A 27,897-nucleotide genomic window follows, 5' to 3' on the forward strand; every position below is an offset into this window, starting at 1 on the left:
GGGGGCGGACACGGTGCACGAACTGTTTGTTTTCAAAGAGACTCTGCTGCAAGAGCAGTCACCAGAATAACTTTAATGAGGGCTCCTTGAGGAAGCTAAAGGGAGAGGTTGTGAGGAGGGAGAGGTGCTCAGAAGCATCGGTCCGTTTACACCAGTGGGGGGCTTCAAACTCCCAAGGAAGCACCTGGCCGTACTAAAGCAAGGCAGACCCCTTCCAGGCTAGTTGAACACCCAGGCGCCTGTCAGAGCAGCGGTTTGAGTCCAGTGGGAGGTGGAGCAGGGACAAGGGGCGGGGACTCGGAGGAGGAGGGTGTGGGTGGAGAGGTGAGGCCCGGCCCGCCACAGTCCTGCCCTGGCCCCTGGGAGCTTTCCTCCCCGTGTCCGGGCCAGGTGAGGGGTTAATGCTATGGCCAGCAGGGAGGCCCGGCAGGCCGGCAGGTCAGGTCGCTGGCTCACAGGGCTCAGTGGGGCGGGTGGCGCCGCTCGGCCAGGCTCCCGCGGCCCAGCACCTCCCCGCTGAACTGGTAGGTGAGCTTCTTCTTGACCTTCTTGACCTCGCCCGTCTTGCCGTAGTTGCGCAGCGCGCGGGCCATCTTCTGGTAGGTCATCTTCTTCCGGTTGCCCTTCTGGATGCCCCAGCGGTGTGCCAGCGCCTCCTTGTGCTTGGACGAGAACTGGAAGGTGCCCTTGTCCTTGTCCACCCACCAGATGCTGTCCTTCATGTCGCCGCTGCGGAGCAGGTCGAGCAGGAACTGGTACAGGCGGATCTTCTTCTTGCTGCCTGTGGGCGGAGGCGGTCAGCGCGCGGCAGGGCCCCGCCCACCGCCACCCCAAATGGGGGCCCTAGGGGTTGTCGTCGGGGAAGGGCGGCACTGGGGGACGTCCACAGGGAACCCAAGTCCCCAGCCCTATGCCCGGCACACACCCACTCACACACAGCACAGAGGGGTGCAGACGTGCACACACCCGCCCGCACTCAGCCACCGAGGGGCCTGAGCACACTCACCACTCCCGTGCACACATACTCCCAGACACACACACAGGTACGGACAGTCAAAGATGCTCCCACAAAACACGCACGAACACGCGCACTGACAAGTGTTCACACTCGCGTGGGTGCACACACACGCAGCTCTGCGGCGTGGCGGCTGCGTGAGCTGGCCTTGGCTGGGGTGGGCACGGGGCAGCGGCATGCCCAGTGCGGGGCTGGACCCGGACCCCTACCTGTTTCCCCGTGCAGGAGGCCCGGCCCCGGCTCCAGGCTCTCGGCCTCCCCGTCAGACACCTCCAGCGGGGGGCTCTGCCGCTCGCCCTCCTCCTCGTCCGTGCTGGGCTGGGCCGGAGACAGGGAGGGGTACGGGAGGCACATGCGGGGAAGGTAGGGGACCTGGAAAGAGAGTTGGCGTCAGTGAGGGGCATTGGCAGCTCCAGGCTGCAGGGCAGGGGTCGCGGAGCGAGAGAAGGGGGGTGCTGAGGGCGGGGAGGTCAGCAGGGCCCAGAAAAACTTGGAAGAGGCTGGGGAAGTCGGAGGTCAGTCCGGTTACCGGCAGGGTGACCACACACAGGGTGCACTGAGGTCTCGGGGACGAGGGGCTGCTGGAGTCCCCCATGCTGGGCCCCCTGCTCGGGGCCCCTTTTTCTCACACACACAAAGGGAGCGTGTGGACTAGCAGTGGCCCCGCGAGAGAAGTGGGGTGAAGAGGGGCCAGTGGGCTGGTACTAGTACCAACCCAGAGTGAAGGGGCGGCGAGAGCGTGAAGGGGCAGTGGAGGTGGGTGAGGGGCGCTAGAGGTCCATGGAAGTCACAGACCGGGATTAGGGCTGGTGTAGGCGAGGACAGTCAGTAAGGGGGGTCAGTGGGGGCAGGGAGCGGCCAGCAGAGGTCCGTGCTCAGTGACTGGGATGGCAGGTCCATTGGGCCAGCGAATGAGCGCAGCGGCCACGGAGGGTCAGCAGGGCCCAGGACAAGGCGGTTGGGGTCAGTGGATTAGGAGGGGAGGGGGTGGGTTTATCTGGGCTCCGTCCATCACGGGGCGAGAGGAGATAAGGGTGTGGGGTCAGGAGGTCAGTCGGAGGGTCAGGAGGAGCCGTTGGGGCTCCAGCCGCCGTTGGCGCTGTGGGGCAGGAAGCCGGGTTGAGTAAGCGCCTGTGTCAGCTTCCTGTGAAGCCCGGGCCTCACCGCAGGCAGGGGGCTCCCGTGGGCCGGGCCGGCCGCACGCACCTGGTGGCCAAGGCCGGCGTGGGTGGGCGCCATGGGGGTGTCCAGCACGTGCATCTGCTCCAGCTCCATGTGGCGGTAGAGCTGCTGCAGCTGTGGGGGTTGCACGCTCTGCAGCTCCGTGAAGTGGTTCTCGGCGAAGCTCTCGAACTCGCTGTGCATGTGGTGCGGGTGGAAGTCCCAGTAATGGTCTGCGGGGCACAGCCAGACGGTACGGGGTGAGCCCGGCAGAGGGCCCGGCAGGGGGCCCGGCAGGGGGCCCGGCAGGGAAAGGGCAGAGTAATTTAAAGACTTAAGAATGCCAGGCTGGATGGGGCAGCCACCGCAGGCCAGCCTGGGCTACAAGTGGACATCAGCCGTCCAACCACCCGGCCTGTCAGCTGCCCATCCCTGTTTGACGCACGAGGACCCCGAGCCCTGGAGAGGCTGCACACGCAGCGTGTGGCAGCCGGAGGCCTCGCCCGAGGCCGAGCCAGGCCCCGGGGCTGAAGCAGAGCCTGCGCTCCCAGCAGCATTGCTGGTCTGCCCCCCCTGCGGCCAAAGACGCAGGCTTCTGAGCCTGAGTCTGAATCCTGGCTCAGCCGTTTCATCCCCGTGTGGCCGCAGGCCCAGGCGTGGGCCTCTGGGCTCAGTGGACTCACTTGTAAAATGGGGATAATCATTACTGGTGAGTTCCCATTGGGGAAAGCCCAAGCCCCAGAGTAGGACCCGGAGGAACCTGGTTCCCGGCCTCGCTCACCCCCAGTGAGGACCTCCCAGTGGTTCCTGAGCTGCCTGGCTGCCCGGCCACTCGTGCGTGGCCTTGTCACGTGGCCAAGGTGTGTGACTGCAGAGTCACAGGGCTGACATTCTCCGCACACCAGAACCAGCCCAGGCGCCCCGCGCTGCCCTTTCCAAGGCATGTCCTTGGGCAGCTGTGTCTGAGTTCCAGGGAGGCTCCCGGGGCCCGAGGCTTTCCTGGAAACTCCCCCACGGGTGCTTTCAGCGTCTGCGGTGGGTGCATTCGCGTTTGGGGAACGGCCACGCGCCGCCGGGAGCCCTGCCCTGGGGCTCGGGCAGGCCTTCGGGGTGGTTCCTCTGGGCACCTTTTCCAGGAACAAAAACTGCCACGTGTCCAAGCACTTCCTGGGTGCAGTTCCGGGTCCAGAAGAAGGTGTGGTGACAGGGTGACCAGAGGGGTGTTCTCCCGTGACCCGGAGGCAGAGTGCACGAGCTGTTCGGCCAGGGCTGCGTCTTGGGGACAAGCACAAGGCCCTGCGGGGGACCACCAGCCCCCGTGCGCCTGTGCGTGTGATGGGTGCGTGTCTGTCTGTCTGTCTGTCTTTCTCCCTCCTTATTTTTCTCTCTGGCACAAGCATGCACCCACTCACACATCCTTAAGAGATGACACGCGGTTTTTTGGCCACTGGGGTGGCCTGGCCATGAGACCCTGAGCCTCTCCTTCCAAAAGTCAGAGACCCAGCTGGGTGTGACCGATGTCCCCTCCGCCTGTGAGACCACCTGACCCCCTCAGTCCAGACTCAGGACAGACTCAGTCCGTAGCACAGGACAGAGGGACACCCCCTGTGGGGGTCAGGCAGGGCTGGGGTCCGATTCTGCCTTCGTCATTTTCCGAGGCGTGACCTGGGCAGGTCCTTATTCCCTCCTCTGTACGTTGGGGCCACTAGGACACCCATCTCCCAGGCTTGTTGCGAGGATTAAAGGAGCCTGCCAAACGCTTAGACCGGAGCCTCGCTCAGACGGAGACTCCACAAACATGTATTGTTGTTATTATTATTGCCACGGTTACTGTTTTACTCTAACGAGCCTGCAGGAGCCCTTGAGTCAAGGGCAGATGCTCTAATACATAGTTGCTTCCTCTTCTTCCTCCTGCCCCGTCTCCTCGGTAAATGGCCCAGAGGAAGAGTTTCAGGGGCCCCAGCTGCTGCTCTGTCCCGGAGGCCGGCGTCGGGGCCCCAGCCCTGAACCCCAGTGGCCGTGGCTGTGTTTGTTCAGCTCCGTCTTCCCACAACGAACATGTCCTGAATGCATGGGCGAATGAATCCTATTCTTTTAAGATCTCCCTCTGACTCTCCTCCACCCGATTACCCACACCTGACGGGGAAACACAGCCGCTCGTACTCTGTGTGTCGGTCTCGTCGTGAGTCTGCAAGACCCAGAAACCCCTGCTCACTGCGGGGACCTGCTTTTTCCTCCACAGACAGGCCCTTGGGGGCTCTGGGGTCTGGGGATCCCACCTGGGGTCCCCTTTGGCCGTAAATCCACCCTGCCGCCCCACTCCTGGCCCTCCCCGTTTCTGCTGGGCTGAAGCGCCCAGATCTGTACAGACTGAACGCCCCGTCCATCCTGCCCGCCCAGCCCCACCCTCACACCCACTCCCCTTAGGGGTTGGGGGGGCCCTGACTGCCCTTTCCCTCCTGTTCCCTGTCTCTGTTCCTGCTCCACCTGAACCACGGGCTCACTCGGGTGGTCCCAGCCTGAGGCCAGCATTTCCCAAAGCGGGTCACAGGAGGCCTTCCTCAGAGTCACGTGGGGAGCTGGAGAAGCCTGCAGGTTTGGGGCCGGAGGGGGACCCACTGAGTCCGAAATGCTGATCTGGACGCCAGGAAGCTGGGATTTAACAGGTCCCTGAGGGCATTCCTTTGCTCACTGAAGTACTGCAGCCCTGCCTCCCCCCCCCCCCAACCCTGGGTCCCCTGAACGCTGCAACGGAGACTCTTCAGCTGTAATTAAGGTTTCAAAAGGCCCAACGGAAACCTCGCCTTCACCCTTGATTTGGGTACTCAGGCGATTATGTAACCCAGGCCGCCGGGCAGGCAGAGACGGCCTAGCTCGGGGCCTCTGGAAGAGCCCGGCGGGTGGAAGGAGTTCCTCCCGGTGGAAAAGTGAGCACTGCTGGGCTCTTTGGACCTCAGTCCCGGAGGACTGTTGGTGAGCAAATCGCCTTATCCCAGAGTCCCGTCGGCGGCCCCCGAGGCCGCCCTGCAGCGCATGCCCCCTCAGCCAGGTTCTCTGCTCCTGGGGAGAACACCCGTCCCTGCGCATCTCGAGGGAGGGAGCTCTGGGTCACCCTCCCTGTAGCCTGTCAGGCACCCTATACATAGTGAGCATCGGTCAGTATTCAATTAAATGATCAGTACAGGTTAACTTTCAGTTTAGTGCGTTTTTAGCATACCAGGCGCTGTGCTGAGTGCTTCATCCACTTATCCCACAGAATCCTCACTTCAGCTCTGACCAGGTTGGGGGCAGGGGCCCTGACTGCGCCTTCCCTCCTGTTCCCCACCTCCATTACAGCTCCGCCTGAGACCCATGGGCTCACTCTGGGGGCCCCAGCCTGAGGCCAGCATTTCCCAAAGGGGGTCACAGTAGACTTTCATCCCAGTCACCTGGGGAGCTGGAGAAGCCCGCAGGTTTGGGGCCCACCGGGTGGCCACCATGGTGTTAATTTCCTTGTGCACATGAGGAAACCCAGACTCAAAGAGATCAAGTCCCTCGCCCACAGCAGTCACTGGGAGAGTTGGGGTCCCAACCTGCCTGTGTACGGCTCTGGGACGGAGCCCTTGCACTCTACCACACCCCCTGAGGGGCAAGGCTGCTGGTGACAGCTTCGAGGAAGACCCTCGATGACAGACTTCACTGGCTGCTGTCACCCATCTGCCTGTCTGCCATCGCCCACCCCTTATCCATCATCCGTCATCCATCCTTCCATTATCTCTCCGTCTCTCCATCTGCACATCCCTGCGTCATCCAGCCAGCCAATGATAACCCATTCATCTAAACCGCTCATCTCGTCCCTCTAAACCAGCTCCCAACCTGGGACCAAGGTCCTGTCCACACATCCTATTCTTAATCAGTTTTGTGGTGTCACTAATACCTGTATGTCACCGGGGCAAAAATAAAACGATATTCAAAACAACCTCCTCACACACACAGTTCAAGCCTTAAGTGTCATTCAGTTGCCCTTTATCTCCTCGGACCAGAAACCCCAGCCTGAAGCCAGGGCTCCCCCAGGGGAGCAGAAGTGAGAACAAGGCAGTGAAGGAAGAGGAGAAATTAGGAAAGCAAGCACTGAGAAGGAAGCTCGGGGTGTCACAGGCCATCGGACCAGGGCTCCTGAGGGCCGGCCTCCTGCAAACAGTTGGGAGACGGAAACAGACCCGGAGTGGAAAGCTCCGGGTCTCGTGGAATTGCTACTGTCTACCTCGGACCCCAGTTAGCAGGGCGTTAGCGACTTCCCTCGCTGCAAAGACAAATCTGGCGGGACCTGAGTTTTATTCATTCCGCAGGACCTCGCAAGGTGCCTGGGATATAAAAGAGGCTCGCGTGTACTTATTGGATGGCCGAGTCGGGGGGAGATGGATGGAGGCCGTGGTGGCTGGAGGGAAGGACAAGGGGGAAGGCGAGTCAGTGGGTGAGGTGATGAGGTCGGTGTGTGAATAAGTCGGTGGGTGGTCAGTGGTATTAGAGAATGAGAGAGTGTGGAAGGACGGAGGAGTGGAGAGAAGGAGTCGTACTTTGGAACTCTATTTCCTTCTCCAATCCCGTCTCCGAAAGCAGATCCTGTCAAACCCCGTAGGACTGCTATTATCCCAAACCAGAAAATGACAAGGTTGGTGAGGATGTGGCGGGACGGGAACCCTTGTGCACTGGTGGCCGGAATGCAAAGTGCCGCAGCCACTGTAGAAAACAGTGTGGGGGTTCCTCAAAAACTTAAAAATGCAGCTGCCCTGGGATCCAGAAACACACTCTGAAACACCGGGAACCGGGGCTGGGAGAGACGCCTGCACGCCCGTGCGCGCGGCGGCTTTACTCCCAGTGGCTGAAAGCTACCGGTGTCCGCTGGCCGGGGGAGACACAGAAGGTGGTCTGTGCGTGCGGCGGAGTGTCACTGGGCCTCACCACAGGAAAGAAGTTCCGACTCGTGCTGCCACGCGGACGAGCCTCGAGGACATTGCGCCGACTGCAGTGAGCCAGACCCACCGGACACAGGCTGCGTGACCCCGCTCCCGTGCACTGCCTCGCGTGGGGCAACAGAAAGTAGAATGGCGGCTGCCAGGGCTGCGGGGAGGGGGCGTGGGGGGTCCAGGTGCGACGGGGACAGAGTCTCAATCTTACAAGGTGAGAGCGCTGGATGCGGGTGGTGGTAATGCTGGTACGCCAGGGTGAGTGTGCGCCAGTGCCAGGGTGCATCCAGCCACTGAACTGTGCGCTTAAAAACAGCCGGGGGGTGGGGTTGAACTTTCTGTTACTATATGTATTTTGTCACAGGTAGGCACAGTCTGCAATCCCTGCCTTGGAAACCCACCCTGAATCTATCCACTCCTTCCTGTCTCTCCTGCCGCCACATCCATCCACACAGAACACGAACGAACAGTAGGGGACGTGAAACAACAGGCGGAGAAAGGCATCAGACTTCACACGAAAACCTCTGGTAACCGGGAGACAGCAGAGAAGTGCTTTCAGATGTCTAAGGGAAAAATGACTTTTAGCCCAGATTTCCAGGCGCAGCCAAGCTACTATCAATCGAGGGAGAGCGCAGATTAAAGACACGGAGTAAAACAAACAACCGCAAGAGCTCACCCCCACCCTTTCTCAGAAGACCGAGCTGATAAGGATGACAAACGCTCACAGCAGAACACCCACTGCTCTAAGCGCTCTGCACGCAGTGACCCGTCCTCACAGCGACCCTGTGCCGTGTGGGACAAGGCAGAGGCCCTGAGAGGGGCGGTATCCTGCCCTGGTCACCCCGGTAGCAGTGGGAAGTGGGGTGCGCCCCCCCCACAGCCTGGTTCCAGAACGAGGGCTCTTGGACCCTGGCTTCACTGCCCCCCAGAAACTCGGGGACCTGAGCCTGCAGGTAAAGTGTGCCGCGTGTCTCAGCTGTCATGGTCACATGACCCTAATAGCCAATTCCCTAAGAGGAAAATTCGGACACTGATTTAACAGAAGTCACTGTACAGAGAAAGACAATTACTGTATGATCTCACTTGCATGTGGCATCAGACAAACAAACAAACTTCATAGACACAGAGACCAGATTCGGGGTTACCGGAGGCAGGGGGTGGGGGAGTGGGGGGAGGGAATCGGCTGGAGATTGTCCAAGGCCTGAACGTCCAGTCATAAAATAAGTCAGTCCTGGGGACAGAAGGAACAGCATGGTGGCCACGGTCGACACTGCTGTTTGGCAGGTTTAAACATTGCTAAGAGAGTGACAGATCCTAAAAGTTCTCGTCACAAGGAAAAAGTTTTTGTAACTATACAAGTTGATAGTTATTAGTGAAACCTGTGGTACTCATTTCACTGTGTGTGTGTGTGTGTGGTCGTTTTTTTTATGCTGTACCCCTTAAATTTATACAATATTATATGTTAATTCAGAAAACTAGAAAAAAATAAATGCCACTACATAATTATCTTTATATATGTGTGGAGAAGTGTGTGTGTGTTATGAATAGCCAGAAAGCCAAATTCTCATCTTTCATAGCACAAATGAATAGATACTGTCCCAAATTTAAAAGGTTTGGCTCTGGCTGATATGGCTCAGTGGATTGAGCGCCAGCCTGCAAACCAAAAGATCGCAGGTTCGATTCCCAGTCCCGGCACATGCCTGGCTTGTGGCCCAGGTCCCCAGTAGGGGGCGCATAAAAGTCAACCACACACTGATGTTTCTCTCCCTCTCTTTCTCCCTTCCTTCCACTCTCTAAAATAAATAAATAAAATCTTTAAAAAAAAAGTTTTTAAGGTGTGCCGGGGCAGGGTGGGGTGGCCACTGGTGCGCCACGAGAATTTTTAAAACCTGCAATACCTAACTGTTTAGTCAGGGGCACTGACCGCTTTTCCCCTAGATGATCAAATAAAAAATGACGACAGCCAATACAATAATAGTTGTCTGGTGTGCATGAATCAAAATTTTTCCTATTTTTTTGGTCAGACCGGCAGAACAACAAAACAGATTTTTTGGTGTGCCATAGAATTTTAGTAATTAGTTGTGTGTGCCATGAGAGGAAGAAGGTTGAAAACCGCTGCTCTAAGAATGTATTCCAGCCCTGGCTGGCATAGCTCAGTGGATTGAGCGCGGGCTGGGAACCAAAGTGTCCCAGGTTCAATTCCCAGCCAGGGTACATTCCTGGGTTGCAGGCCACAGCCCCCAGCAACCACACATTGATGTTTCTCTCTCTCTCTCTCTCTCTCTCTCTGTCTTCCTCCCTTCCCTCTCTAAAAATAAATAAATAAAATCTTTAAAAAAAAAAAAGGATGTATTCCAAATGTGCACGCATGCACGCACACAGCACTGTGGTGGACTGGAAACATTACTTTTAATCTATCTCTGACATGCTATGTATGTCATGAAGAAATGCCTACAAGTTTAGGTAAGAAATAGCAAATAGCAGAGCGGCGTGATAGCACAACTCCATTTTTGAGTGAACAAACTACACACATGTGTGTGCAAATATTCACACACACACAGGATTATGTACGTAGAATCAAAGACTGAGGTGCCGTCAGTGAGGAGGAAGGCTGGGGTGAGGGAAATATTTTACTTCATATACTGCTGTATTTTAAAAAAGTTTTGCAGTAAGCATGTTTTACTTTAATCATTAAAAATTAAAGATTTAAAATTTATTTAAAATTTTACCAAACACCCTCCCCCCCACACAGAAGGTTATTCAGATCTTGTCATTTTTCCGCTCAAACTCCAATGGCTCCCACTGCTTGCGGGGTAAAACCCACACTCCCGTCCTGCCCTTCAGGCATGTGGTCTGCCCCCTGCAGACCCGCCCCCGCTTCACTTTGTCTCCGCCCCACCGGGCTCACAGCCACGTGGGGGCCTCTGCCTAAGACACCCTGCCCCCACCTGCCTTTGCAGGCACGTCCCTTCTCTTCACTCCGACGTCCACCCAACTGCCGCCCTCAGAGGCCCTTGCTGAGCACCCGCACTGAAGCAGCCCCCATAAAGACCCCGCGCATCGCATCGTACTCCTCTGCTTGTCTTAGGCCTCGTGGTTACCCACCTGCCCGTGCGCTCGCTCGCGCTCGCTCTCTCTCACTGGGCAAGCAGTGGCCTAACTTGCTCACCATGGAGCCTCTGGCGCCTAGAACAGTGTCCGGTGCCTGGCAGGTAACAGAGGCTGGCTGTTGGGTGTGTGGGCGGTCAGGTTGGACCGTAAGTATTGGGTGGACGGGTGGGTGGCTGGCTGGCTCGCTGGCTGACCTGCCCCGGAGCCCTCTGAACTTCTCCCCTGCCTGGGAGACGCAGCAAAGCTACTGCAACGTGTCCGGAACGTTTGCTGGGCCTGGGACCTAGAACATGAGCTCATCCACTTCTGGCACCTCCTCATTTAAGTGTCCCAACTCTACGCAGTATTTTCACGCTGTCAGTTTTATAGGTGAGGGAGCAGAGAGAGCAAGTCTGTCCGTCTCCAAGGTTACACACTGGTGAGGGATGGAACCGCGCGAGGCACAGGTCCTGCCCCAGCGCCTGTGCCTCACGGCCTGAAAGGCCCGGGAAGGTGCAAGGACTGGGGGAAGGATGCGGGTGTCTCTACTCTTGAGCCTTCAGATGTCACCTTCCAACAGGTATTATTAGGAAGGGCTAGATCAAATGCCTGGAGAAGTAGGGGCTCAGACACTGGAGGAGTCTCTGAAGATACCGAGGCTTCGCGACCCAAACGGGGCGCTCAGGCGTCTCATTAGGAGCCACTCCTATAGCCCCACCCAGATGTAAGGGATGGAGAACACAGGCTTTCTCTAAAGTACTCCCTCCATCAACCAGCCCCAGGCCCAGCTCCTTTCTAAATACACGAACAGCTCCCCCATATTACAGGAGGGAAACCTCAGGCTTCACTGGACCCAAAAGAAATGCACCCAAACCCAGTGAAACTGAGAGGGGGTCAGGCCGCAGAGGCGAACTGATCCCTAATGCTGGAAGCAATCCCAGGCGGCCCTGAGCTTGCCTGGGCCCGAGCAGTCCTGCTGCCTGGAGCCACCAGGGGGCGCCGGTCCCCAGGCCCGGAGGGACCGCGCAGGTCCTGACTGCTAGGTGTGGGCGCTGCGCTCTGACTCCTGCAGAGGGAGCCTCTCTCTGAACTGTCTGGCTTTCCCACAGAGAAGATGCCCTTCTTGTAGAATGCAAAGTTTAAAAGGATGAAAAAGAGGATATTTTAAAGCCTTTCAGCCCTGAGGTTCTTTCTGAAAGAGGCCTGTGTGTTCCCTGATGTGGCCTCGAGGTACACCCACCACTTCCTCCCAAGATGTGGCTTCCAGGTACAGTCTTTATACGCGCTGCCAGGTGTGAGTTCCAGCTGGAGCTGGTCACAAGGATTGGCAAACAGACAGAAGAGCCCTAAGTAAGGACTCGCATCGCAGGTGGCCCCCCTGGGGGTGGCTGGCGGGTTGAGGCTGCCATAGCAGTGCCTGCGAAATGGAGCTACAGGTGGGACTGGCCCCCAGGTGCGGCCTTCAAGAGTGACACCTTGCTCAGCTGTGGCACCCAGTGTGCCTCTCCCTCTGGGGCTGCAGACTCCCCCAGGTCTGGGCTGCCCAGGTCTCAGAGCCCCAGTGAGGACCCATTAACTAGACTACACCACCTTTGGTTCAGCAGTGTCCCTATCAATTGCCAGGACACAAGTTCCCAGCACGTAATGCCTCGCTCTCCCCAGAAGCTGCTCCAGGAGCTGGGCTGGGCCTTGGGGTGAACAGTTACACCCAGACAGAAGGGCCCCTAGCCCAGGCCCCATTCTTGACCTCCCAGCAAACAGGGGCTTCGGCCCCTGCTGCATAAGAGACCCTCGGAGATGCTCTTTTAGCCCAGCAATTGTCAAATCGGGGTTACCCTGCCCACCCCCCGGGAACATTTGGAAACGTGTGGACATTCTTGGTTGTCAGGCCTGGTGGGGGTGCTGGCATCTTAGTAGGCAGAAGCTCGGGGCACCAATAAATGTCCCGCAGACACAGGCCAAGCCTCACGCCACAGAGTTGTCTGGCCCCGAGTTTCCATGGAGGTTAAGGAACTGCTAGCTCCACCCAGCAGGGAGTGGGCCCGCACCCACACTTTGGGGTGAGGGGGTGACAAGAACAGAGAGGAGGAAGGAGAAACTGGAGAGGGAAAGTGCTGGCCCTGGAGCAGACAGACCTGGACACCCCCCTGATTCCCCCCCACACACACACACACCAGCTGTGCGACCTTGTCCGAATCACTTAGCGCCCAAAGCCTGTTTCCTCATCGGTGAAAAGGCCACAAAGACTGGACAGGAGGATGAACGTGGAAGAAGCTGGCCCCGCGCCCTGGCACACCAGAGATGCTCGATGAATGGGAGCTGGGGTGGGGGTGGGGGGAGTGCGGGGTTTAGGGCAGGGAGTTCACGCCCCCTGGGAACTAGCTTGAGCCTGCTCTCCCCGAATTCCAAAGAAGCCCTGGGAGCCCTTTCTTCTTTTTCCTCCCTCCAGACCCCAGGAGCCACCTGGGCACCCCGGCCAGGCTGGGGCAGTGGGGCGGGGCAGGCCCTGCACTCACCGCTGTGGCTTTCTCCATCACTGCTGAGATAGGGGTAATACTCGTGCGTCTGGCGCTGGTACAGATCTGTGTCGTAGGGAACCAGGTCTTCCGATGGCTGCTGAGAGAGGAGGGTGTCAGGACTCAGACTGTGGCAGGGGGAACCCCATCCAGGTTTGCAACCCCCCACCCCCCGTGTACTGGGTCCACACCACCTTCCCAGATGGAGCTGCTGTACTGGGCCTCTCTCTGCTTGGGCCTGGGAGAGGCCACAGGGAGTGGGAGCAGGGACCCAGGAGAACAAGAGCTTTGGCTCGTGCAGAAAGGGGGTGGCAGGCACCCTGGAGGTCAGAGGTCAGAGGTCCGAAGAAGACCGGGGCTGAGGGGAGAGCAGAGCCTCCCTGCACCCCCACCCCTGCCCTCTTCGCATGCGCTCACACTCACTCACACCTGCGTGCCCGAGTCCCGGCCTCGCAGACTCGCCCTCTCACGTTCACACTGATGCCCCCACCGCCCCCAGACACACGCACTCCCCATGACACACTCACGCCCACACTCCCAAAGGCAGCTCACGCCCACAGCTCTCACACTCGCCCTCACACTCACACATATACACATACACACACACCATAGGTCCACACAGAGTCACTCAGATTCACACACGTAGCCACTCACTCACCTTCAAGCACATCGAATTCACCTGTGTACCTGCATCCCTGCACAGTCACTCCCATTCCACTTGCACACTTGTCCTCACAGCGCACACTGGTCCTCCTGCCCAAGTCCCCACGGCCCCCACCCCAGCCCCCCTCCCTCTCTCCCAGCCCACACCCAGGCCCCAGGCCCCAGGCCCGCCCAGGGCCACCTCGCCGACCAAGGGCTGTGCGCACTGATGGGGTGTACAGCTCTCACCCGGGTGGGCTCTGGGAGCCATGGGTGGCCAGAGCCTCGACCCCCCACTGCCCCTCATGCATCCTCCTTCTGACTCCCTCACTGGGATCCTGCTTTCCCCCTCCCCCACCCCCTCCCTCCTCCCATTGCCCTCCCCTCCTTGTCCCCCTCCTCCTCCTCCTCCTCACTCACTGGCACAGGCGCAGGGACGTGCACACCCAGTCTTCCCAGCAGTCATCTGGCCTCTCCCCACCCCAAAGCGTGTGCCCAGGAATTGCACAACCCTCGCTCTGGGCCTCAGGGCTCTGACTGGGGGCCGGGGCTGCCTTGGGGCCCACCCTCCCAGGAGTACTCAGGGTAGCCCCTGGGCTGGGGAGAGGGGCTGAAGGGTGTGGTATGGGAGCCCGAGATGTGCCTCTGGCCCCTCTCTATCGGGAGCTTAGGGACTGAGGGGCAAGGGTCAGAGAGAGGGTGGCCAAGCCCCTGGGCCTGTGGCTTTGTTGAGGCAGAGTTGGCTCTTCCTGGGACCACCTCCATCACCCCCTTCTCGGTCCCAGGAGGGGGAAAGGTGGGACAGGGCCAGATCGGGGTGGAGGGCGGGGACGCGGGCAGCTGGCTAGGGCCGTGTCGAGCAGAGCAAGGAAGCCGGGAGCCCAGCACTGGGGTTTCAGGCAGGGCGGCCCGGCAGCAGGGTGTCAGCCCGAGGTGCCTCCCAGGGGCTCTGAGGCCCAGCCGGGCTGGGCAGCTGGGCCGGGCAGGGGAGGGGAGCTGCCCCCAGGCTGGGAAAGCTGAGTCAAGTGGGCAGGCCCTGCCAAGTCCCTTCCCGGCACCCCCCGCCAAGGCTCCCCACCATTGCTGAGTGGAGACAGAGCGAGGAAAAGGAAAGGTCTCTTTAGAGGAGCCCAAGTCTGACACCTGCCTAAGGCTGCAACTGCCACCCGGAGCAGGGGCAGTGGGGCGTCCACCCCAGCCTATCGTCCCAGCCTTCCCGGGTCCCCGGTCCTTCCTCACCTCCAACCTCAGCCCCTGCCCTAATTCCCTCCCCGAACTCGATCAGACACTACCCCAGCCCCAATCTCAGCCCCAAGATGTCCCCAGCCCTAGCTCCCACCCTCTTCTCCCGGATCCCCAGCCCTAACTGCAGCCCTGGTCTCTGTTCCACCCCCGGTCCGTGCCCCTGCCTCTTGGGGACCTGCGGGCCCAAGGCCCAGACCCTTCGGTCAACAACCACGTCCTCTGTGCCAGTCCCCAGGCCAGGCGCCGGGGACCCAGAGTTACAGCAGCTTCGGCCTCCAAAAGCTCTCAGGCCACAGGCCGAGACCTCCGTGCGGCCCGCTGCCTCCTGCTCTCACAGCTTCACCGTCCTCGGGGCCGGCCTCCCCCCACACCGGTCTCCCCATCCCCTCCTCCAGCACCCCTCTGCCGCCGCCCTCACCGTCCTCAGCCCAGCACCCTGCCCTGGAGCTCAGGCCTGCCACCCAAGCCCCATCTATAAATAACCGTTCAGGCCCCACCGATCACCGCCCCACCGCGGGCCCAGCCTCAGCCCGCCAGGGCATGCTCCGACGACCCGATGGCCCCCTCACTGGTTCTCAGGCCAGGAGCTCCAGGGAGGAAACACCAACTTCCCACTGATAGCGAGCCAGGAGGGCAGCCTGTGGGCTGGCGGGCGGGCAGGCGGGCGTCCGAGGGCCACGGGCTGGGCTGGCGGAGGAGTCCCAGTACTCACAGGGGGGACGAGGGGAAACCCTTCCATTTTGCACGCCTGTAACATCCAGCCGAGCTCCGAGCCGGTCAGGTCCCCTGCCTCGGTGGGGGCCAGTGCGGAGCCCCTTGGGATGGGAAGCCCCGTCGGGGGCCGGACGGACTGGAGGGCGCAGGGCTCGGGCCTGCCCCCTGCGCTACAGGAGCCCTGCGTGAGCCCCCTCCCTTGACATTGCAGGGCCAGCGCAAGTTCCTGATTTTATCGAAGGGCCTGCCACTGGAAGATAGTCCCCTTGGGGTGACATCACCGCCCCAGCCCGTTTGCATAAATCTCTTGCGCTACAGGAAGTCTCTGGCCCTCTAGAGTAGGCTGGGGCAGGTGGTGCTCCAGGGGCTGGCCTGGGGGGCTGTGGGGCCAAGCCCTCTGCCCAGAGGAAGCTGGGACTGTGAGGGGCGGTCGTGGGGGCTGCAGTGGAGCGGAAGAGCGGGAGGGAGGAAGGCTAGATCCACCACAGCGAGGCCTTTGCTGGCCCCGGGCTGTGCTGAAGCCCTCACCCCTAACCCCTCAAGTGCTTACTTCTCCTGAGATCCCTGCCGTGTGGCCCACAGTCACTTCCTTGGGGTCGGAGCTCGTTGGGATACCCTCTTGGGGCCTCCACTTTCTAGGGTCAGCCTGGCTGGCTGAGAGCTGAGACTGCCAGGCCTGGCCCTTCTTAGGCCTGGGGTCCCCCACCCCGGTCCCTTCCATGGGCTTCCTTTCCACCGAAGGAGGCTCCCGGGCTCTTGCTCCACCACCTCTCCCGGTTCCCCGGGCACCACTGCTCCTTCCAGACCTCGGGGCTCCAGGCCCGCCCAGATGTCTCAGTTTCCCTGCCCCTCGCCAAAGCCAGAGCGTCAGCCTAGTCTTCCTCATGTACTAACCTTTCTTGGCTCTCCCTTTGTTCATCTGTTTTTGAAATAACCTGTTTACCTATTTGTCCATCCACCTCTCTGCCCATCAAGTCAGCCGTACGTTCATTTATGTATCAGTTCATCCAACTCTCCCTTCATTCATTCATTTATCTGTTAGTCCATCCATCCATCCATCCACCCATCTATCTATCTACTGGTCCGTCTAGCCATCTATGTGTTCATGGACCAGCCCATTCATCCGTCATTAATCCGTCAGTCTATATTTCCTCTGTTTATCCACTGCACACCCAGCTATCTGTCTGTTCGTCCATTAGTCCTTTTATCCATCCACTCATCCATCCATCCACCCGCCTATTCATCCGTCCACCTACCCATCCGTCTACCTAACCATCCATTCGTTTACCTACCCACCTGTCCATCCACTCACCCCCCTGCTCATTGATTCATTTCCCCCAACCACTCCTGCCTTCATCTGTGCCTCCTGCCAGCGCTAACTGCGTCCCAGGCTCTGTGCTGAGGGCTGGGAAAGCAGAAAAGTATTGGCCAAGCTCCCCACCTCCAGACAGCGCCTGATCTAGTCTGCAGGGCCGAGGGGAGAGTGCAGACATGCTTTGATCCACTGATCCCCGGAGAGTCCCCTCTGCTGGGGAAGATCTTCTGGAGCATTCGGTGTCATCCCCTATGCAGTCTAAGCCATTGCTTTATGTCCCCTTCCCACCAAGACGAGACTATCTCTTTGCTGCTGGTGGGAGCCCAGCCCCCCATGGGTTTCTTTACTGGCAGCAAAGACCTGGGACCCACGGGTCTAGGTTCACCATTAAACCACTTCCCTCTTCACTGATATTTTGCATCCACGGGGTCTCTCCAAGGGGCCCAGGTCACCAGTCCCAAAGACACCCTAAGGACCTGACCCAGGCCCCTCCCCAAGACGAGGGGACAGGCAGGCTGACCTGGGACCAGCTCCGTCCCTGCTCGGAACTTCCTTGTCAGGAAGGCAGAGTCCCAGCTGACGGGGTGTGTATGAGGGTGCATTTGCTCCGTGGGAACAGGCCCGGCCTGATGTCTTCATGCACGCATTCGTTTGTTTGTTCATTATCGCCTTGGTTTGGTTTGATTCGTCTGTATGCTTATTTATCTACGAACTCACTCATTTAATCACTAACGTTTTATTGAGGGTCTTCCACACGCTGGGCACGAGCATGAATGAGGTGTGCCCTGGGTGCCCAGGACGGGGGGAGGGGCACAAGAGGCAGGTGCTAGGTACATTGCAGAACGATGCATTAGTCAGGGCCGCAGGCGGGAGAGCATGCAGGGGAAGGGCCGTGCCTCGCTGAGGAACCAGCCTGAGCAAAGGCAAGGAAGCGGGGACAGAACAAGGGAACAGTCAGCCGCCATCTTTGCGGCAAGAAGCAAGGCGGGACGGGAAGGCAAAGAGCCTTGAATGTCAAGCCAAGAAGCCTGGGTTGCACCAAGGGACAACTGTGGAGTCTTCGCTGGCTGCAGGCAGCGGGTGTGGTGCTCTTCTCCGAGGCAGAGGCAGCAAACCAGGTCAGCGATGGGTTTATCAGGCTGGAGTCTCAAGGGGCCCAGGAGGAGAAATTCCGTTGTCCCAAGTCTGGCCAAGCCCAGCAGGCCTGAGGAAGAAGCCCCCCAAACAATCCAGGGCCCAGATCTCTGGAAGCGGGCAGAACGAGTCTCGCTTTCTGCGCAAGGCGCGCCTGCGCGCCCGCCATGCGCACACCGACAAGTCCTCCCATCCCCCACTCCCGCTGCCCCTCCCCACGCAGGGTGCCAGGGGCCTCTTCCCAGACCTCACACGCCCGGGGACCTGCTGTTGTGCAAAGTCTTCAGAGCAGTGGGACCCAGATTCGAAGCCATTTCAAGCAGAGCGGGAAGCGTGTGATCACCCACGACCCCAGAGCTGACGGCTTTTTTAGAAGGAGGGGAGTCATCTTCTGAGTGCCCGGCACTGGGCCGGCCACACGGAGAGGGCAGGGAGGGGGAAGGGCGGGGAGAGGCAGTGAGGATCAGAGAGGAAGGGAAAGAAAAACAGAATCGGAGACAGTGCCAGTGGAGGGAAGTGAGGCAGCTAGGAGGGCACAGTGTGCGCGCGGCAGAGGAGGAGGAGGATGAAGGCCTGGGGAGGAGACACGACCGGGGGGAGGGGGGGTGGCATGGCCTCCGTCCTCTACCGCGGAGGGAACGGGGATCCGAGGGGGTCGCCGCCTCGGACTCCCAGGAGGTCGCCCGACGCCTCACGCCTTGGGCGGTGGTTCTCATCCTTGGCGGCAAGAAATCAGTTTCACTCCGAACATCTTCAGGGTTCTGGAGAAGGAGAGGCGAGACACTTTCAATTTAATTTTATTTTTGGAATAGATAATAGATGCACACGACACAAAACTCATAAGGCACAAAAAGGGAAACAGCTGCGCGGTTCCCCATCCACAGGCTTCCCTGAGGCCTGCTGGCTCGCGTGCATTTTCTCTGGAGACGGGCACACAGCCAGAAGCTCCGGGGCAGGTATGTCCTCTCAGTGATTTTATCGAAAAGGTAGCACAAAAACACGTTGTACTTTGCTTCCCCTCCCCCCAAATCCATTCCGTGCCCGTGCATACACAGCTGACCTCTCCTTTTTAACGACTACAGTATTCCACTGTTTGAATGGGCTGCAATCTTTTCAAATGAGCGGCCTCGTTCCTGTTAAAATGTTTGCATACAGTTTAAAGAATAATTACAAAGGTAACACTTGCCCAACCCCCCCCCCATCCAGGTCAAGAAATAAAACATTCCCAGCACTCCACGAGCACCCCCCAAATGTCCTCTTACAGACCCTTCCCCGGCTCTAGAAGGAATACCATTCTAATGTTCTCAGTAATTATTTCCTTGCTTTTCTTTACGGCTTTACCATGCATGTAAATATCTCTGACACATAGCTTGGTTTTCCTCTTAACAGATTTTAATCTTTCTATAAAAAGAATCAGAGTGTAAATATTTTGGTGAGGAGAAGATTCTGCTTCTTCTTCCCACTGTGTTGTTGCACATAGCCATGGTCCATTTTCATTGCTGTATAGTATTTCAGTTGTTAACTGTGTACTTAACCAGCCCTGGGCTGGTGTGGCTCAGTGGACTGAGTGCCAACCTGCAAGCTGGAAGGTCGCCGATGCAATACTCGGGCAGGGCACGTGCCTGGGTTGGGGGTCAGGTCCCTCGCTGGGGGGGTGTGGGAGGCAACTGGTCAATGTATCTCTTGAACACTTACGTTTCTCTCCCTTTCTTCTCCCCCACACTTCTCTCTAAAAAGTTAACAAAGAAAATCTTTTAAAAAAAAGAATGTTTTAAAATGTACTTAACCAGTCTCTAAAGGATGGACATTCGGGTTGTTTCCAGTCATTTGCTAGTACAAATGACCCTACTACAATCGATAAAATGTGTTACTTTACACATATACAGGTGCATGTCTAGAATAAATTTCCAAAAGTTGAAATGGTGGGTCAAGGGGCAAGGCTATTTTTTTTTAAACAGGGAAGTTAGAGGGAAGTGTCCCCCTCCCTGTAGATGCTAATACATAGTATCAGAAATTACTTAAATAGAAATAGCCCTGGCTGGTGTGGCTCAGTGGATTGAGTTCCGGCTGCAAAACAAAGGGTCCCTGGTTTGATTCCCAGTCAGGGCACATGCCTGAGTTGTGGGCCGGGTCTCTAGCAAAGGGTGTGTGAGAGGCAACCACACACTGATGTTTCTCTCCCTTTCTTTCGCCTTCCCTTCTCCTCTCCCTAAAAAGAAATAAATACAATCTTTGTTTAAAGAAATTACTTAAATAGAAATAGAAAGCTCTTAAATTATAAGTAATACCGAAAATGACATATAGCTATCTTAACTCATCGGAACAGAGATCATTTCTTTAGATTTCGTAACATAGGTGCACAGGGATTTTTGACTCTCCTTGACGTCAAAGGAGATGTGTTTTTTATTGAGATATAATTACCACCTAATATTGTATTAGTTCTGGGTGTGCTGCCTCTTAAATTTTGAGACGGATGATGGGTAGAGAGATGGATAGAGAGCCGGTCACATCACCCCTGATGAAAGTCGTGCCCACCCACCCTCCCACCAGCACCACATGACAGTGCCTTCCCAACACCCCACTGGCCAAGCGGGAGGTCCTGTCGGGCTGAGCGACAGGAAGGCCCGGGGTGACAGAGGGCTGGCTGGGTTGCCCTTTGCCCCCGCTGGGCTGGGTGGCTGCTGGGGGTAGGCTGGGTGCTATTGCAATCGCAAGGTGGGCGGGCAACAGGAAACGTGGGTGCTGTGTCTTCGAAGCTGAGCGAGTCCACAGAGGGGACACAACCCCAGAACTTGCAGGCCCCTCAGCCTCAGCCCCGGAGAGCTCTGAAACGAGGGAGTGGAATCCCCTCCCCCTTCTCCAGCACCGGGCCCCCGCAGGGCGTGCCGGGGTGTGTGGGAAAACGCAGGCCTCAGACCACGAGCTGGGAAAGATGACAAGCCGAGCTCAACCTGTGTACACAAATGGCCGTCTTGCAACTTCCTCTCAGGGTTGAGACACGAGGAGAGGCTCCTTGGGCCCCAGCCTCGGCCGACTGGGCCCCTCGGGGCTCCCGAGCGCAGGTCGCAGCACTGGGTGGGCTGTATGGTGCATCAGGACATCTCACAGATACTGACTCAGGGTCTGGGTGGGCCCGGCCGCCCATGCGGGCACAGACCCCCGCCCTGCGGGGCTTGTCCTGGAGCAGAGAGGAGGGGGGAGGGGATACACACAGCAGATGAGATCTTTCCCATGTAGCAAAGGGGTAGGGGGGTCCTGGGTCGGGCAGCGGGGTGGGGGCAGCGGGCCCGTTGAGGCAGCAGGGCAGGCCTCACTGAGGAGGCGCCTCAGCAAACCCTGGAAGCAGGGAAGGAGCGAGCCCCCTGAGCAGGTGGCTGGGGGAGAGCTCCGGGCAGGGGCCCAGCCCGAGCACAGGCCAGGCAGGGCGTGCACCAGGACCTCGGGGTGCAGGGCGAGGGCAGGGGCCGTGCCAGGTAGAGCCTGGGGGGTGTGGTGTGGAGTTTAGTTTTGACCTCAGACGGGGGCAGACCACCACAGGGTGCATCCCCTCTTCAAACCTAAAGGCGGTGGCGGCACCGTGCTCGTGGTGCAGGCGAGGAAACTGAGGCTCAGAAGCGGGCCGTGCCTGGCAGGGCGTGGCTCGGCCAGGCCGCCGGAGAGCCTGGCTCGGGTCCGCGGCAGGTTTCACAGGGCGCCTGCGGCCCAAGGCCCGGGGACAGGGCCCGGCATCTGATCAGTCCACGGGCAGTGACTCGGTCCCCCCTCATGTAATCCGGAGAGACAAACGTTTCATTATCGGGGCCATTTCACAGATGAGGGAAGTGAGGCCCCGGGGGGTGAGGGGTGTGCCCAGGGACACGCAGCTGGCCAGTGGAGGGGGGGGTGAGGCTGTGGTTCTGAACGGCCCTGGGGGCTGTGCTGCCGATGTCCCCATCTCGAGTGTCTCCCGTGGGTGTCTCCCTCCCTAAAAACCTTCCTTGGCTCTCACTTGTCCACGGGCCAAAGTGCAGACCTCTGCAGCCTGTGCCGCAGCCCCCGACATTTAGCGTGCAGCCGGCTCTTTCTACCCTCCCCCACCCCCGTGGACCTGCCCCAGCCCCACCTCCAGCCAGAAGACACTTCTCAACATTCCCAGAACCGCTTTCTCAATCTCCCACAGCCTTTGCTCACAGGCCACCCCCTTCTGCAGCCTCAGGCCTCTGTCTCTCCAGGGCTCACCTCCTCCAGGCTGCCCTCCAGAGACCCTCGTCCCTGCCTACCTCCATCTCTCCCTCGCCGCCCCCCCCCGAGTCTCCCCTCCCATCTGTGCCACCTCCCGTCCGCTGTCCCCAGTCCCAACCACAGCGGGCACGGATCTCCAGAGCAGGCCGACCTCCACTGGGCCCTGAATCACGGCCACCCCACCGCACCCCTGTCTCCTGCTGACCAGGCCTCCAGACGAGGAGCTCACCTCCTGGCCACATCACTCAGCCTCCGGCACCTCAAACCCACCGCCACCCACAGCGACTTCCTCCTGCTCACCACGGGCAGCACCCCCACGCTGCTGGCTCGCTGAGGACAGGAGCCGCTTCCCTGCGGCCCCCTCGCCTGTGGAACCCTTAACACCGTCCTCTCCTCTCCCGGCGCCCCTGGCTCCTTCCCTGAGACGGGACGTGTGGCCTCTGGGCAAGTTCCTTCCCCCGGCCAGAGCCCAGACGACTCATCCCTACGGAGAGGTCCACAGGACCTGCCTCCCCGCGTTGTTCAAAGGCCTGGACAAGACCGTCAGCCTTTCCCTAGTATACAGTCGGGGTTCAGTCAGTGCGTGTTCCCCTTATTGGCCTCCACACGTGCTTACTGGGCCTGCCAGAGGCAGACCTCGATTTGAATCCTGTCCCCCTCCTTCGTGCACTGTGTTGACGAGGGCTCGTCACTGCCTGGGGCCTCAGCGTCCTCATCTGTGAGGTGGGGCCATGCTAGGATTTGCTAGGATGCACCGCGCGGGGCCCCCGAGAATTAGACCAGACCACGCGTGTGAAGTCCGTGTGCACGGGAGGGAGGGAGGGAGGGAGGGAGGCTCCGGCTCCGAGGCTCAGGATCCCTGCGGCCCTCAGCCTCTCAGCTCCCACCAGGCCTCTCCACCACCTCCTCCGAAACACTGAGAAACGTGGGGGCTGGGCGGCTGGCGGAGGCCCCCCACCCCCCACCCCGAGGTCGCAGCCCGGCCTCCTCTGCCTTCCCGCCCTTCTCCTGCACCCTGTCTGGGCCACCAGGTCTCTGCAGGGGAAAGCCAGCCAGACTGAGAAAAGGGCTCGGGTGTGGAGTAGGGCCCCTGTGACGGGGGGGGGGGGGGGAGAGGGCCCCTTGGTTGTGACCGAGCTCCCTCCACGGGCCCAGACACTGGGTTTTCAGAACCAGGCGCTGGGACGGGAATGTCTCCATCTTACAGATGAGAAACGGCGCCCAGAGCGAGCCCTTGCGGACCAGACCCGGGCTTGCGTTACTGAGGAACCCGTGCTCAGCTCGCTGCCCCGAGTGTGGGCCCCCGAGCCCTGGGGGCAGGGCTCCCTGAGTGGACCAGGACCCTGAGTGGGCCAGCGAGCGAGAGGCTGGCTTCCACGTCCAGGCTGTGGAGCCCAAGGCCAGTCTGAGGCTCCTCAGGGGCCCCAGGCAGGGTGGGGGCAGCCCAGGGAGGGGGGCAGCAGAAGGCGCAGGCCCAGAAGGAGTTAACCATACGGGGGGTCTGAGTGAATCAGAGGCTCCGCAGGCTGCGATGGAAATTCCCTGTACATGGCGTGTGGTCACCCAGAAAAGGGAAACGGTGCTTTTCGGAGCTGGGGACAGCGGGGGCTGGAGCTCGGGAGCAGATGCCTGGCTGGGTGGGGCTGGCAAAGGCGTTGTGGCCAAGGCCAACTCGTCCCCGGGTCTGCTCAGGCCCAGGGTGGGAAAGAGGAGATGTGCAGCTGCCAGGCCAGCCAGGCCCGGCCATGCTGCGGTGTGTCCACAGGCCTTGACAGGTGCATAGGAGTTTGCCGGGCCCAGGGGAAGGAAGGGCGCTCAGGCCGTGGGAAATGCTGAAGACACAGGGATGTGACTCAGAATGGACAGCCCGTCCCCCCTGGTTTTTTTCGGGGGAGGATCTCTTTCTAGTCTTTTAGGACCCATGGCTAGTGGGACCCCTCCCAACCCGGGAAGTATTTCTCGCTCCTTTCTCGGTACCCCGCAGCCTCAGTTTCCCTCTCAGAGCTTTCAGGATTCTGTAACTTTTCCGCCTCCCCCACAGAGCCGTGGGCAGGGCTGCGTCCTAACTGCAGAGACACCTTGTACCAAGCTCGGTGTTTGGGAAGTGACGGTTTCCCAGAAGAGGACTCAGAGGCTCCGAGAGGCTAGGTGACTGACCGTCAGACGGCAGCTGTGGCTGAGCAGGGCCCGGGATGGGGCTTTTGCCTCCCCTGGGACTTGGCGGGAGGACGGACGCGGGGCAGTGAGAGCCCTCCCTCCGGGCGGGGCGGAGGGCTGCAGGCATGCATGGCCCGGCCAGAGGCGACTGTCTGACAACTCTGCTGCCCAAGGCCTCGAGCTGCAGGCCAGCCCCGCTGCCACCCTTGTCACGGCTCTGGGAGATGTCCGTCCTCCCAGCGTGAGGCTGAGGTCCCAGCAGCTGAAACGAGTCAGCAGTCGGGCTCGGGGAGAGCGGGACGGGGTGTCTGCAGGTCGAGAACCGCAGTGCAGACACTTCCTAGCTGTGTGGTCTCCAACACGCGTGTCCCCTCTGAGCCTCAGTTTCCATTTATGATGGCGATAACGGGGCAGCCTCGTGCTGGGGACAGAGAGCTGGCCGATACGCACCATCAACCGTTATTAGCCACGAGCATTAGTGCCTCCTCTGTTGTCTCCCCTTGGAGCGGCTCCCTGCTATGCCCCGACCACCCTGTGCTGGGGCCTCGGCCCGGGTCCGTCCATCCGTCCCAGCCCAGTCCTGCACCACACAAGGGCCTGGGACTCGCACCGGCCCAAAACTCAACTCAGAGAGAGTGCGGGCTGGGGCCTCCTGCCCAGAAACAGGCTCCCTGAAGTCCCCGGGTGCCCCAGTTCCTCCGCAGCACCCCAGACTCCGTGGCCCCCCGTGGAGGCAGAAGGTACCCAGAGGAGTCACCCTCAGGCAAGGACAGGCAGTATGGTGGCGGCCATTGGGGTTGGAGATTTTCCAAGCATGAAGAGGAACTGAGAACTGTGGGAATGCGCCTTGGGCAGGCCAGGGTGGGCTGGGCCTGGGTGGGAAGGGGCTACTGCTCTAAGGAGCCCTGGCTGATGGGGTCCTGGGGGTGGGGAGGAGAAGGGGACCCAGGGGCTGGCCTCTGCAGGGCAGAGGGTCATCGTGTGGCGCTTGCAGACTGTCCACAGAGAGATGGCCAGGCAGTGGGAGGTTGGGGGGCTGTGCAGGGAAGGAAAGAGGAAGCCATGGGGAGAGGGGGGATGGGGCTTCTGGGGATAGAGTGGGAGTGGGGGCGGGGGGCCTGGAGCCACTTTGGCCACAGCCACTTCACCCCTCCCGGTTTCGGTTTGTAAATAGCTGCTGGCTCCGTGCAGGCGGGATGGCCCTGCCCCTTCTGTGGCCTGTGTCCAGGGAGGCCCAGGTCTCAGTGGCTGCAGATGCACAAGCCCTGGGTCTGGGGACCCCAGGGGGCATCAAGGCTGGTCCAGCCCTCAGCCTGGGTGGGTGCATCCCGGTGGGCCCAGCTCTTGGGCAGCCTCAACCTGCGGTCACTGAGGTAATGCGGCTGAGGCAGAACTTGATGACTTGGCCACACTGGGCTTATTTATAACTGGGCCTCCTCGGGCAGAAGCAGCTGCTGAGCCGCCAACTCAGCACTTGGGCTGGCCCCGGGCACCAAGGCAAGGGACAGGATGGCGGGGCCCAGGCTGGCCCGATGGCCCCTCAGGCTGGGCCTCGGGGTCTCGAGATCCCAAGACCTCGCTCACTCTGTCCGTAATGGCCTTGAGGTGTAGGGAGAGCTCCTGTGGGGCCCGAGTCTCAGAATCACCTGGACCAAGGGGGTGGCTGAACTCAGCTAGCGGACTGGTCAGTTCCCAGGGGCTCAGGCCCCAACCTTCCTGCAAAAAAGACTCTTCCTCCAGAGGTCAGATGCTGTCAGCAAACTCAACAAGAAGCAAAGTCATCTCCCCTCCCCTTCTTGCAATAGCAGCTTCAAAACAAAACAAACAAAACAAAACACATTCGGGAAGAGGGCAGTGCCGAGCCCTAAGGCCTGGCCCTCGTGGTGGAACTCCGGGCACCTGACAGATGGGGAAAGGCTGGGTCTCTCCCAAGGCCCCCACAGCACACCACCGGGCACTCATGGCCTGGGGGATGGGAGGGGCTGGCCCTGCCCCCACCCTCCAAGCAACTGCTGGTCCTCCTCCTGAGGAGGAATGCGAGGAGGGTGTCAGGCCCTTTCCTGAGGTTCGCAGGAACACAGGGGGTCTTAACATCTTTCTCCTGCTTTTGAACCTTCTGGATCCACCTTGTCACCCACCACTCTCTCTGACTGTCCCACCAACACCCTGCCTCCCACACCTGGTCCTGGCCTTCCCACCTCCCGGCCGTGCCCCGACCCCTGCTTGGCGTGCCCTCTCTGTCCCCCAAGTCTGTCCAAGTCCCCCCTCTGTCCAGGCCTGTGCAGAGCACCCCCAGCTTCAGGGCTCACCCTGTCCCCAAAGCTGAGGCTCTTGGGACATAAAAATCGAGCCCGAATTAGAGCAGAAATGGATGAAGGACTTTAAGGTCGCCTGTGCCATGATTACAACGCAAAAGAGAAAACCAAGGCCTCGAGTGGGCCCAGGGTGGCCAAGCCACCCCGTGAACTCGGGACGGAGCTGAGACCAAGGCCACGTGCCCTGGTGCCGGCCTCGAGCGCTCACTCCTGGGGCTCTGACCTTGGGGGCCACCTGCTCAGCCTTGAGTAACAGCCCTGCCTGACTCCTTCCTCTTGGCGGAAGCTGCTGGGGTGGGAAAGACGGAGGCCTGGGGCGGGGGGTAACTCGGGCCGTCTAGCCCGGCCCCGGGCTCGGGGCGGCGGGCCCTCTCGGGCTCCTCTGGGCAGAGCCGGGGCGCCCGGCCCGGAGCCGCCCAGGCTGCAGCTGCCCCTGTTTCCACACCGACGGCAGCAAGTCCGGCGCCTGAGAAAACAGGAAGCGCCCAGTCACCACAGGAAGCGTGTGTGCGCAGCCTCCCCACCCCCGGCCCATTGCAAAACGCCAACAGCCCCGCCACCGCAGGCACCGACCGACCGCGCGGCGGTGGGCGCGGGAACGCTCCGGCCGCGGGCAGGCCTGCGGGGCGGCCCGCCCGGCAGACGCCGGCCCTCGCCAGCCTCAGCCAGGCCGCAGGGTGTTGTCCACCTGCGGCCTGGAGGGGCCGGGGTTTCCCAGGCCTCGGGCCTCACGCCTTCCTCTGGGTTCTCAGACCCATCCATCCCCAGACCAGCCTGCGCCAGGCCTGCCTTGGCCATTGTTGAATCAGAATATGGGGTCAGGGGTCACAGAGAAGCCATTTCTCTGACCTGGCGGTTGGCACTGGGGAACTCTCACCTGGCCCTCAGACCCTGACGGGGCCCAAGGCTCACTGAGGCCGTTGGCCAGGAGCCCGCCACCCCCAGGACCCCAGGGAGCTGTCTGCTTTCAAGTCCACAACGGCCTGCCACACCCTCTGCCCAGCCCCAGCCCTGCCCTGGCGAGATGTCGCCGGCCCCGGGGGGTCCTACCCAGGCCAGTCGTTGGGAGGCCTGGGCCCCTGCTCATCCCGCCTGACCGCCCCATGACTCACCTTGCGTTTCTGGCCCCCCGGGCTCAACCCAGGGCCGGGGACGGGAGTCCAGGGAGGCCGGGGCCGGTGCCTGGGAAGGTCTGTGCTCCTCTAGCCCCGGGGACAGCAAGGAAAAGAGAAGAGAGCAGAGCATTTCATGGCTATAATAAATCAAAGGGGGAAGTCGAGCAGGAGAAATAAGAAACTTCCCTACCCTGGGCACAGGGACCTGCCAGGCAGCAGCCCCCGGTGCCCCGTGGTCTTCCCTCCTCCCCTCTGCCTCCTTGGCCGGGGCCCAGATCTGGCACCCTCTCCCCAGGCCTATGCACTCCACC

At 60.2% G+C, this 27,897-nt stretch overlaps 1 protein-coding gene and 1 long non-coding RNA gene across 5 annotated transcripts; both read right to left on the reverse strand.

Moving 5' to 3' along the window:
- Positions 1-47: 47 nt before the first annotated feature.
- On the reverse strand, positions 48-15,597 carry SPI1 (Spi-1 proto-oncogene). 4 transcript variants are annotated; one of them, XM_045825811.1, is made up of 5 exons: positions 15,328-15,597; positions 12,729-12,828; positions 2,180-2,409; positions 1,225-1,387; positions 48-781 (listed from the first exon to the last, which is right to left on the reverse strand). In XM_045825811.1, exons 1-5 carry the CDS (start codon positions 15,370-15,372, stop codon positions 462-464), a joined length of 858 nt encoding a protein of 285 aa, XP_045681767.1. In that variant the 5' UTR covers positions 15,373-15,597; the 3' UTR covers positions 48-461. The 4 variants fall into 4 exon arrangements, with proteins under 4 accessions (XP_045681767.1, XP_045681768.1, XP_045681769.1 ...); XM_045825812.1 differs by having other exon boundaries at positions 12,729-12,825; positions 15,328-15,596; XM_045825813.1 differs by having other exon boundaries at positions 2,222-2,409; positions 15,328-15,594.
- A 1,764-nt stretch (positions 15,598-17,361) lies between these two features.
- On the reverse strand, positions 17,362-27,718 carry LOC123810025. Its single transcript, XR_006784171.1, has 3 exons — positions 27,584-27,718; positions 19,354-19,507; positions 17,362-18,539 (listed from the first exon to the last, which is right to left on the reverse strand). It is a non-coding gene; the product is annotated as an uncharacterized LOC123810025 (long non-coding RNA).
- Positions 27,719-27,897: the final 179 nt, after the last annotated feature.

This window comes from Phyllostomus hastatus, unplaced genomic scaffold (genome assembly GCF_019186645.2).
Source record: "Phyllostomus hastatus isolate PE091 unplaced genomic scaffold, TTU_PhHast_1.1 phas_scaffold_585, whole genome shotgun sequence".
Classification (NCBI taxonomy): Eukaryota; Metazoa; Chordata; class Mammalia; order Chiroptera; family Phyllostomidae; genus Phyllostomus; species Phyllostomus hastatus.

Bases quoted from the DNA above. Each gene is read 5' to 3' on its own strand.
- SPI1 (XM_045825811.1), bottom strand. From the start codon at position 15,372: ATGTTACAGGCGTGCAAAATGGAAGGGTTTCCCCTCGTCCCCCCT. The intron at 12,829-15,327 runs GTGAGTACTGGG...CTCCTCTCTCAG, and splicing joins GGTTTCCCCTCGTCCCCCCT to CAGCCATCGGAAGACCTGGT. The intron at 782-1,224 runs GTAGGGGTCCGG...CTCCGCCCACAG, and splicing joins CCTCCTGCACGGGGAAACAG to GCAGCAAGAAGAAGATCCGC.